General features: G+C 47.9%; 1 protein-coding gene across 1 annotated transcript in view; it reads right to left on the minus strand.

Annotated features, from left to right (window-relative positions):
* Positions 1 to 456: 456 nt before the first annotated feature.
* The window catches only part of DPP4 (dipeptidyl peptidase 4), a 78,838-nt gene continuing 67,252 nt past the window's right edge, over positions 457 to 12,042 (minus strand). The window contains 3 exon segments of the mRNA XM_025471054.3: positions 457 to 1,597; positions 3,130 to 3,203; positions 3,466 to 3,538. Of these exon segments, the coding sequence (XP_025326839.1) occupies positions 1,496 to 1,597; positions 3,130 to 3,203; positions 3,466 to 3,538 (249 nt within the window). The 3' untranslated portion in view covers positions 457 to 1,495.

Consider the following 12,042-nt stretch of genomic DNA (forward strand, 5'->3'; position numbering starts at 1 on the left):
TAGACTAAATTCAGCATCTGAAATCTATGCTTTCATTAATATAGATATGTCAGCCAAAAATAGTCAAACACTTAAGTAACTTTTTTTTTCTTAACTGAGATGATATTATTGATGTTATTTGTTCTTATAACATGAGCCCCATCATAGCTTCCTGGAATAAAATAATAAATTTTATATTACATAAAAAAATAAAAGTTACCTGGGTTTTTCAAAAGCTATATATGTGTGTGGTAGCAAATTGTATATGTATTACATAAAAGCCCTAGGAACTGCTTAATTTAACACATTTATATGTATCTTTTTTTTTTTTTTTTTTTTTTTTTACAAAAACTGAACTCTCTCCATGTTTACAAGGCAGACTGGGATAACAAGCAAAATAAACAAGAGCCTTTCTGGATAAGCGTGTCCATATGCCAATGTGGTTTAGGTCTCATTCAAGACAAAAAACGCATTACCTCTGAAAAAATGAAGGAACATTTATTAAATGACCAGGAGAAATTCCACAGTATGTAGTATGGGAATAATAATATGTAACTTTGTAGTTTATTTTCGATTTTTAAAAGCAAGCCCAAGGAAGTTAAAATATTCTTTTAATTAAGATGCTCAAAGAAATGAACTAAGAAAAATTGATGCAAGGACTCCTTCAAGTTAGAATTTGTGATACAAATATTTTCATCTCTTAACAGGGCAAGCTGATGTGTTCACATCTCAGTTCCAAGCTGCCTCTTTCACTAGGAAACATCAGTATTTTTTAAGGCACATTTACAATGCTTCCCCCTCCCCCTTGCTGTGTTTTTGTAGCACCTATAGCCATAACTGGCACCTGGGGGACTTGTATTGTTGGCAGATTCCCTCTCATTTCTTTGGAGTCTATTCAACTGCTGTGGTTTTACTCAGAAGTCAGTGCTTTGCATATATGATTTCCTGAGACTGTTTGAATAGTCTTTCTCAGAAAACCGTGCCAGTCTGGCTGTGAACAGCTCTTCTCCAAGAGTTGCTGACAGTAGCCTGGTCGGGTCATCGTGCTCGGACTTGGGTTCCCAGCCATGCCTACTACTTCTTTCCTCCACCTTTCTCTCCTTACCCCTGCCCCAGTGACCTCACTGCCCACACCTTGCCATCCCTTTAAAGAAGAGGATGAGATCTTGGACTAGTCCAGTTAGACAAAAATAAAATGCTTCTCAGGGAACCTATGCAAAGCTTCCATAAAGACAATTCATATTTGTTGTTTCAGCAACTGATGTGGAAATGATTTTAAATAATAAACAAACCCAGACGGAATAATTCAGACTTCAGGAAGGTAATAATCTGTTGCGAACACAGAAGTCCCTACTCAGGGTTACAGATGTAAATCCAGGAACAAACGTAACCTTGAATTTCTTGATTTGAGTGTACTTTTTTTTTTTTTTTTAGATCATCATCTTAACAGTTCAGTTTTGAGATAGTGAGAACAAAAAATGGCTTTTAATAAGGTCTGACATGCTGTTTTGAGGTGCTAAGGTAAAGAGAAGCATTGTTTTATGAAGTGGCTCATGTGGGTATATATATGTTGGTGTGCTGTGCTGCTGGCAATCCCATGGTCTTCGTCTGTATACCACTGCAGAGAAAGAGAAAGGTCAGAATTAGGATGTCAGTTATCCTACTCTTTAAAAAAAAAAAAAATCAAATAGGCTCTCACGAACCATACATAGAGTCAAAAAAATTGTTTTAAGGGTATATATATATTCTAATTAAACTATCCAAATCCATTTTCAGACTTGAATCAGAGGACACTTAGAACTACATTATGCACAGGAGAGAATGTTTATGCCATTAAAGCACGCTAGTTTTAATTAAGTGTTATCAAGTGCCAGATTTCTCCTACACTGCAATAAGAGAAACTACATTAAATGAGTTTTTTAAAAGCACTTTTTCCTAATATATGTTACCAAAGTACTAGAAAAATCTATTTCAACATTTCACATATATGTTTAACATGAGGTCAAAAGTCAAATGTGCTATTTTGCAAACACGTTGGTTTTTCACTAGAATTTTCTATCTGTACGTCTGACATTTATGAAACTGTTGATGACCTGAGGCAAAAATGTGTCAACGCATCCCATATTAAACAAGTGAGAAGTCACTACTTGGCAAACATAAATTGCAGAGACTTAAATAAACTCTTAGAAATTGCCTAAAGTATCATGTCATTTCTTTGAGTGGTAGAAAAAGAAACCTCAACCTCTCATAAGGATCCGACCCCAAAAGGCATATGCCAGGTTTCTTTGGTATCAACTAACTGTCTCATTCTGATATAATGGGCACCATGTGAACTGATCACAGAGCAAGGTTGTGTGTGTGTGTGTGTGTGTGTGTGTGTGTATGGAGAGAATGAAGAAAAGTAGGTTTTCTAGCTAATACAGGCAAGAAAGTATTTTTGCACAAAAATATTTAGTGCAATGCACATGCATACACATGTAAGTATACAAACATACGCGTGTATATATGTCATACCTACACATAAAGCCTCTTATTTTCTTCTTGATCTGAAAAGGTCTTGTGTAGAAGATGAATTTGATTTAATGCCTACAAACAGCCCACTATACAGGCAATACCAGCTCTGAGCCATTTCCAACTCTCATATAAAACAAACCTAATTGTTCATTGCCTGTGGTCGTTCAACAAAAGATAATGTTGCACTTGCAAAAACCGAAGCAGGCCGCTTATTAACGTCCCACTGTTGTTAGACTGGCTAGTAATACATACTAGACAGAAACGGATTTATTTTCATATTGGAGCTGAGCTCCTATCATGCTGGTTTCACGTTAGAATTACTCTGCGGCACGTTTACTGAGTAAGTGATTACTTCCGAATCCAAACAGGGAGAGCCTGAGCAGCCACATGGATAGGAGAGCACTGTTTTGACACTCCCAGGATACGTTGTGCTTCTCAACCCCCGAGTCTCCAAGAGTTTTGAACATGACTCTGTCTGTGGCTTAAGGGTACCACTTCTGACTCCTCGTTGCAAAAACAAAACCCCTTGGAATCCTGTCCCTATCTCCTGGGCCTGCTGGAGGAGAAGGAGCCCCGCCAGGGGAAACCAAGGCCCCACCGGCAAGCTCCCTCCTTTTGCACCACGGTTTGCTGTACCATTGCTTGGAAATCCACTCCAGCATCCACCAGGGCTTTGGAGATCTGGGCCGACTGCTGAAAGTGAACGTTGTCTGCAAGGAGAGAAAGGAAACGTAAAGTAACTAATAGCCGCTCCTTTCCTGATAGGAAGGGTGGGAAAGGCACGGGAAGAAAGGGACTATTTGAAGTTCTAGGACTTAGCATCCCATTTAGCCCAAGACAAGTGAGTTGTGGAAAGCAACACTGTTTTATTGAAGTAAATGTAACAGTCTTGCCCCTCATGCTTTTGTTTTGTCAGTAGTGAAATTGCAAACCTGTCTGTGATACTAAAAAGTCTAATTAACTGAAACTCACCATCTGCTGTTCCATGAATAAGGAGGTACTCAACTTGTTTAAAATTTTCAGCTCTGCTCATGACTGTTGAATTCTGGAATTGGGAAAAAGAATGTCATTATTCAAAAAAAGATCTGCCATAAACTGATTTTTCACTTCAGTTTACAAAATAAAATGTTTTCAGCTGGGGCCCCCTTTGATACAAAATATAGCAAACCGATATTTAAGCAAATGCTGTCTCCATGCACAGCAGAATGCACAGCATGCCCCGAGCCTGGGAGACGGGACTGGAAAGGGGGGACGCCACATCTTCCTCGCACACGCAGGCAGGGGGCACCTGCCACCGGGGCTGCGCGCCGGCCCCGAGGCCCAGATCCCGGGCTGGCTGTGGCCTGTGCATTAGCGCGGGGCAGAGTCTCCTATTAGCAATGTATGTTCATGGGCTTGTGCTGTAGTTCAGCCAAAAAGTGTATTGCCATGGCAACCGTGTGTCACATGGTGCCATACATGCTACATTTCAAAGAGCCTGTACATAGCATTTGCAACTAAACACACTCTGCAATATGTCATATGAACTTTGGTCCACATTGCTAGGCAATGAGTGAGAAGGAAGTACTACCTCTTTGGGAACAGATGTTCCAAACCTAGGCAAATGTGACATATGGGAGGGGAAAGGGGTGAAAAAGATCAAGCGTGGCCTTAGGAAATCGGTGGGTTGTTGTCGTCTGCCTCCTTCTGTATTAGGGAAAATCCTGCCACTGGATCAAGCCATTGCCTAGTGGGCCAGAGAAATAGGGCCAGAAATGGGGAGGTAAGCTCTCTGAAGACCCGCCTCCTTGAGGCCGCACACCTGGCATGGGGAGGTGGGGGGGGGGGCTCAGGATGAGAAAGCCTTCGAGGGCACGGAGCTGGTCATCGGGTCTGGATTCGGGGATGTGTGCAAAGTTCGGAGGAGGCTCGGGGTGCCGGGGTCCACGTCTGTGGTCTCCCTGCGTGTTGGGCCGAGGAAGGGCCAGCGGTTCTCCGGTGCCTTTGCAAGTCCTCCTGCATCTTGGTGAATCAAAGTCAACTTTCTGAGAGCCACGGCTTGCATTTGCAGGCGCCCTTGTGGGGAACGCCGGCTCCCTGTGCCCCGACGGGGCCCCCCTGGCCGGCGGGGGTCACGGGGTCTGGGAGCCACCCCCCGGGGCAGGCTGCTCCCCAGGCTCGGCTTCTGCGCAGTGCGGGCGTCGGGAGGGGCGCTGCCCGGTGCGACCCTGCCCAGTCCTGCTCCCCCTGCTCCCCCGCGGGGCCCCCGCCACCAGGAGGAGGGGCTCGCGCGGGGCGGCATCCGCACGCGGGACGCCGTCTGCACCGAGGCCGCTGCAATTCCAAGCGGCGCGGGGGGCGGGCCTGGGGGCGGCTGAGGCGCCGGGGGGCGGGGGGCGGGCAGCGGAGCCCCAGCGGCGGCGTCCGGGGCGGCCGTGCTCCCCGCGGAGGCGGCGGCGGGAGCCAACCCCGCCGGGGCCCGGGGCTGCAGAGCCGCTTCCCAGCCGCGCCGCCAGAGGCCGGGGTTCGCCGCCGCCCGCCCGCCCCCAGGCCCCAGTGCTCCCCGGCGCTCCCGGGCGCTTCCCCCGCCCCCCCCCCCCCTCCCCAGCCGTCGTGCAGGCCCGGCCGGCGCACACCTGCCCCGGTGCTTGCTAGGGCCGCGCCCAGCCTCGCGCTCTGCAAGCCCGCAGCTCCCCGCAGCTCCCCGCAGCTCCCCGCAGCCTGCCCGCGGGGACCCGGCCACACGGCGCGGGCCCTCGCCTCACCTCCGAGAGCCCCACCGGCCCTCCTGGCTTGGCAGCCTGCACCGCCAAAGCTGCTCCTACAACCTCCACGAGCCATAAAACTGAGAAATGTCATTGAAACATAGAGTAATAGTTAGGAGACATATAAATACGCAGGACAGTTAGCAAGGAATGTGATAACTACTGGAGTTTGGACCAAAACAGTTTCTGGCTGCCTTTTTTTTTTCTTAAATGGAGTGAATACAGGCTGAAAGAAGACAATTTTTATAAACAAGTAAAACCCTGAGCCTAAGATAAATGTTGTGATGTACACACTGTAGCTGTGATGAACTAGACATGGTGAGAAATGCAACATACTGAGAAAAAGACGAAAACTGTGATAAAAGTGTCATGATGCAAATTGTTTTACATTAACAATATTACACTACAAAGAAAGAAAGACAAATACTTTAATGCAGCAAGAGAAAAAATAAAACAAAAGCTTCCCCTGCGACGGTGAGCTAGGTGTGCCGGTTCCATGCACACATCGCCCTGCTCCCCGGAGAAGCATCCAGAGGGGCCTCCCCGCGAGGTGGGCAGGTGCACGGGCAGCCGGGAGCACCCAGCCCCTCTCAGGCTCTCTGGCAGCAGAGAGCAGGGCTCCCCGCCCGCCCCCCCCCAGACGCGGCGGTGGCACCTTGCCCCTGGCACCGCGATCGTGCCCTACCGGACCCCAGAATGCGGGCTTCTCAGGGAAGAGGGACCCTCGGCGGCCCACCGCGCGGCCTGCTCCACCCCGCGGACGGCCTCGGCCCACGCCGGAGCAACAGAGCCCGCCCTCACTGCAGGTGCGGTTAATAATCGGCAATAACGCCATCGTGCTATTTTAACCCACTAAAATAGGATAATCCCCATTTGCCTATCGATGGAAACAGAAATAGAAAAGGAAATGGATGACTAAGTTAGAAGCCGAATAGTCTATCACCAGCTACTAAAAAGGAAGCTCAGAGTGATAAATGGGCAAGGATGCAATGGTGGTGCAGTTGGCACTCTCCCGAGGCTAGAAACTTCCGGAGAGCCCCGCTGTCAGCAACAGTCTGGCAAAACGAAGTGGGAAGGATTGGTCCAGTGGCAGTGCCGATTCCACAGCATCTCTGTGAGGAGCTTTTCCATCAAGCCCTGGAAGAACCATCTGTAGCTGCTTGTTGGATCACGCTGGTTCCTCAGTTACCTTCCAGCAAATAAATCTTTGTATTTTTGAAATAAAGAGAGAGCTGATGAGAGCGGTGGGGCACTGTGAGGAACAGAAGTTCTGACCGTTTTTAGGCCACCCTTGGGCCATCGAGGAACCCCAAGGACAAGTGGCGTCCTGAGGATGATCGGTTGCCGCGTTGCCGAGGCCTACCTCAAGGCAGGCGCAGGTGTCCCATTTAATCCCTTCACTAACCCTGTGGGGGGAGGCTTGATTCTTCCCATTATCCAGATGAGGAGACTGAGGTCCCGAGAGCTTACTTAACCTCTCCAAGCGCACACTGCTGGCACGTGGTGGAAGCCAAATTTGAGCCGAGGTCTAACTCCGAAGCCCGCGCCCCTTAACGTTACGGCCTAGTGTCCCTTCGCGTCCCAGCCAACAACCCATCACCATTTCCAGACTCTCGTAGGGAGAGCAAACGGCCCCTGGTCTGATGGACCACCCCGCACGTCAGTGCGATGGGACGGCCGCACCGGCTTCCTCTGTGCATCCTCCCGCTTGCAACCAAATCCTGCTAACTAGCTAGCATTAAGTAATGCTATTCTGGGAAGCACCGCTAATGCCACAGAAAACAGAGGCCACAGAAAATCTCTGAGAAAAAAATACTTTCCACCCACTATATCGGATGTTTTACTTGTTTACATTCTATCAAACAACTGTATCGGTGAGATGCCAAGGAAAGAGAACCCATCAACCCGACAGGGGGCTCTACCTCAGTCCTCACCAAGCAACACTGGCTTCTTTAAAGATCACACAGCAGTCAACATTTTATCAGCACTCAACAAACAAGTTAAGGTTTGGCTTAAATCTGAAGGTCTCTCTCCCTTTGGCATATTCTGGGATAATAGAACAAATGTCAAATCAGTACAAGATGGCATATTTACAAAATTGCACCCTGTTTTGCATAACCTAACGATGCAGCAGTTCTTAAGGATTGAACATTTCAAATCTGCTAGCAGAAGACTGCCAAATCTATGACTGTTTCGTACACTTGCCAAAAGCCTATCAAATTTTGAGCAAAATGCAAAATAAATCTCCTCTACAAGTTAAATCAGTCCCTTCTGTGTGTTCCAGGCTGCCCTCTTCTCTTGGCAACCAGGCTCAGGACTTGGGCCCCATCTCTCCTGCCCTTGATCTTCTGCTGCTCTGCGTATTCATGGATCCCTTCCCGCCCGCCGCAGGCTGTGGCCTGCCGTAGAGGCCACCATTTGGCCTGCTCTTCCCACGCCCTGCTTCCATGATATCCGTCGGTTCATCCAACCTGCTTCACAAATCCCCGGAAAACCAGCTGTACCTGCTACTCCGTGGGTCTGTGCTGCTGCCCCCTGTCCCTCCGAAACCCACAGAGAGCGTCTCCGCTCTCCCTCTTCGGCTCCTAAATCCCTCTTTGTTGGCCTGCAGAAGGGCCCTCCCTTCCCTACCCTCCGCATCTACATGTTATGTAACATGGTTGTGCCTCAGTTTCAGCGTCAATAAAATGAAGATAACTAGAGCACTCATCTCAGGGAACTGAGGGAGACAGGAACCCCAGAATAGTGTCTGCCCATAGAAGCAAGCGCTTCATGAATAAGTGAAGAAAAAAAAAATGAATGGAATAAAGAAAGCTGGATTCCCCCCCCCCCCCCCGCCCCCCTATCAGTTGAGAGGAGTTGAGGGGGAATGTGAAACCCTAACTTCCTGGCCACTTCCCTTCCCGGCCCCACATGCTCCGGAGGACAAACCTCTGGGGGCTTGTCACAGCTTGGGCACCACTGTCCTTTCTGCACTCGGGGGCACCTGTCATACCCGGGTTCACTCTTCCTACCTGCTCTCTTTCATTTCTCTTTGATCATTTTGTGGGTCTGCTTTTGCTCACCAACAAGGTAAGAAACTTCTGGGCAATTAGAACCCCAGGCACCGTTTCTGAGTGAGTGAAAGTTGGCCAGATGTTGAGTTTTTAAATAGGTTTGACTGCGAGGCCTCTGATGGAGCATGTGAAGGGCCACTTGTCATGCTGGTGAGCGACACGCTCCTCGGGCCCTGGCGGTGCTTGCTCTTTGCTCTTTGCCAGTGGGGGTGAGGGTTTTCTTACTGCCCAGCCGGTGCTTTTTGCTCAAATCTGTCACCGTTGTGGTCTGCTGGGGACCAAGACTCACCGCAGAGATGTTTCCCCAGGGCTACAGGGCCTTGCCCCTTGGCACTAGGTGGGGGATTAGCTCCAGGGCCTGGGGGGGGGGCACTGCTCATGCCACTGCAGTGGGTCTGAGCCTTAGTCCAGGGCCTGCTAATCTACACAGCAGCTCTGTACGAGTAGGAAAAGGCAGTCCTGGCTGGATGCAGCCCCAGAGGTTCGTGTCTCAGTGAATGAAGCAGAGACTGGCCCTCGGCACTGCGGGAGCTGAACAACTACACGTGGCATCCCTACCTGTTCCATTTGTGCATACGAACGGGTTCTCGGATTTCCTTTCCTAAATCGCAAGTAGGACCTTTATTTCACAAAATGTGCTTCTCTTGGTGATGTGGGTTTCTCCAAATTCTTCCAAATCTGGGTCATCGGTGACCTAATAATGAATCCTCTGTCTCTCTCTCTCTCTCTCTCTCTCTCTCTCTCTTTTTTTTTAATTAAAAATTGTCTCTTCTCTTAGAAAGGCTACAATCCTGGCCACTCTATTGATGATATCTGCTGATATCTGCGCTGCAAGTGTAAACAAAGATCAGGGCCTTCCTTCTGCGGAGCTTTGGGCTTTGGTCCTTCCCACCCTGGGTGCACTGCAGGGAGGCAGCGGCCCCGACGAAATGGGAATCATTTTCAAACTCTTCCCTTCTGACCCACAGACAGGCACAGGGTACTGAGAGCCTCTAAGGAATTGTCTTCTTTGTCTTTTCCAAAAGTGTGGGAGGAGGGAGGAAGGGAGGGAGGGAGAGAAAGAGAAGGAGAGAGAGAGAGAGAGAAATAAAAACAACCTGGGAAAGAAAAGTAAAAGATGGGGTCCAGAGGGGCAGCTGGGGCCTCGCAGGAAAAATAGAATCTTTGAATGTATTCTTGCCAGAGACAAAAGCACAGGCTTATTTAAAAAACAAAGGAGGGCAGCTTTATTCTAAAGCCTGCTGTGCACCAAATATAGGCACTTAGATTCAGCTCTCCACACTCTGAGGAAGCACTTACCAGGGTGGAAACAATTCAGCAGCGTTGCCTCCCCTTCCCCACACACCTTAACTCTCGCCCGCCCAAATCATTCCTCCGAGTAACACATTGGGAACCTTTAGCTCCCTGGTACTGGCAGTTTTAATGTGTCCATTGCCAGCACTGAATTTTGTGCCAAGAAAACTCGACTCCTGGCGTGGAAGGATTAAACAGTCCTCGGGTGCCATCTGTGCAGTGAAGTGAAAGAGTGACTTTATGCACCCAGTGTGCGTGTGTTGCCATTGGCAGTGGGAAGTGACTTCTATTTACATGACTACCTCATGCAGTGAACACCTAAGGGGAGAGAGGAACATGGCCACCTCAGGGCGAGTGGAGATGGGGAGGAGGGGATCCATGTGGGACCGAGGAGCCCATAGGGAAGTCTGGGAAAAGATGTGGGATGAAAGGGTAGGTTGAAACTAACCGTCCTAAAGGGGGAAGGCTGGTTGAAGAGGAAAGACCCTGTTGGCTGTTGGCTGATGTTCATGGAGGGGAGTAGGGTAGGTGCCATGGACTTCCCCAGGTGTCAGGGTTTGGGCTTGACCCTGTGCCTCTAGATTCAAAAAGACTTTTCAGAATGGGATTTTAAGAATGAACTTTTGACTTAACATCCACCAGGTTCTAGAGTCAGGGTGAGGGTTCTGGACAGTACATCTCGGTTTCGGGAGTTTTAGTACTTGGGATATTTGAAAAAGTCCCTTGGCAGCTCAGCATATATGGCATACTGCAGGAGGGATGGTTTTCAAGTGTGAGCATCCTGGTCAGGTTACAGACAAGAAAATTCCAGATGTAAAGAGGTGATGGAGATAAGCAATTTTTATAACAATGTTTGCCTTCAAAAAGTTCTTAAATCAGGAAAGGTCTTAAGGTTTACACTTCATATGGGGTCATCTGAAGAATACAGTATTGAGTAAATACTTCAACAGTTAATAATACTGCAGTATTAGGAAGTACAAAATAACCATGAGTCCAAGATAGGTAAACCGAAGATTAAGAGATCTACAAGACAATGTCATGAAAGTCAAATGGGGCAGCTAGTCCACTGGAAGAGCAGACTTCCTACTAAATGGAGATATAGGAGAAATGACATTCCAGGCAGAAGGAACAGAAGGGCATAAAAGGGAAAGGCCCAGAAATTTTCAGACAACAGTGACGTGTAATCAAGTGAACTGGACCATTGTAAGAAGGATGTTGAACACCTGATTAGAGTCAGGGTAGGACTCAGTTGAGTCACATGAAAGACCTGTGACAGTGTTGTATGTGGGGATGCGGGGACTAATCTCATGCCTCTTTGTGGTAAAGATGGGAGCATAGAAAGACAAGCTAAGGGGACACCAACTGGGTTATTGTTAGAAAAGTAGATAGTCATGTGACAGCGGCAATGTGGTGACAAAGAAAGGAAAGGATGTTTAAAGGAGTTTATTGGATGTGGAGAAGGAATGGGAAGAATTGAATCCAAAGTATTGTGGGGGACAACTGGCAGAAATGGGGACAACCGACAATGGGACTGCTGTGTAGTGGAAGATGATTGGTGCATCTCACTTTACAGGTTGTCACTTTTCTATCTTGACTGGAAAACACACACATAGGCACAGGCAGCCACATACTCCTCCCTGCACCCCCCTCCCCCAAACCTTCCTAAATGAAGCTGAAAGAGATAAAACTAAACTGTGTATACTTATGTTGCAAAACTGGAAATTTTATTTGGGTTTTATTGCGTTTTGGTCACGTGGCTTCAGAACCTATAGGAAGGGTAACATCTCATAAAAGTGTACAAACACTGCTCAGAGCAGCGCATTAATGTGAAGCCCAGGTATTGAGAGTTGCGGCCCAGATGAGAAATTGTATTAACTTACTCTCGTTTTTGTTTTCCTCTTTTTTTAATTCATTGTCATGAAAAGAATTTTGCATTTTCTTTGGAGAATGTAAACATGAGATGATTTACCTTGTCATCTGCAAGTTTTGGGCTTTTCAACGAACACGACACATAGACTCAGGAAAGTTTTGGAAGGGCCAAAGTGCAACGAAGGTCCCTAGCGGTTAGGCTAGCACTTCTGGTTACATCAGCAGCACCTCTGGTTACATCAGCGTAGCACCCGAGAGAGTGCCCTGGCTCGGCCATGCCATCCAGCCAGCACATGTGGCTGCCAATGATAGTGGCTTCCAGGCCAAATTTCAGATGCTATGGCCTGTCTGCAGAGCAACCTGCCACTTGTTTTCCCATCAGCCAACCACCTGAATGCTATTCAGTAAATGGAGGCTCAAGGGCTTTTTGGGGCCCCGTCCAATTGTACTCTTCACCCATATCTTGTTTGAACAAACTGCACATAGCTGGCTATGAATAAGAAAATTATAGGTCTGTACATACATCTTAATTTTAATACCACAGAAATTTTAATATATAGCTAAAGGTTTAGAGAGTCTTCTGGGCT

The sequence above is a fragment of the Canis lupus genome, chromosome 36 (genome assembly GCF_003254725.2).
Source record: "Canis lupus dingo isolate Sandy chromosome 36, ASM325472v2, whole genome shotgun sequence".
NCBI lineage: Eukaryota > Metazoa > Chordata > Mammalia > Carnivora > Canidae > Canis > Canis lupus.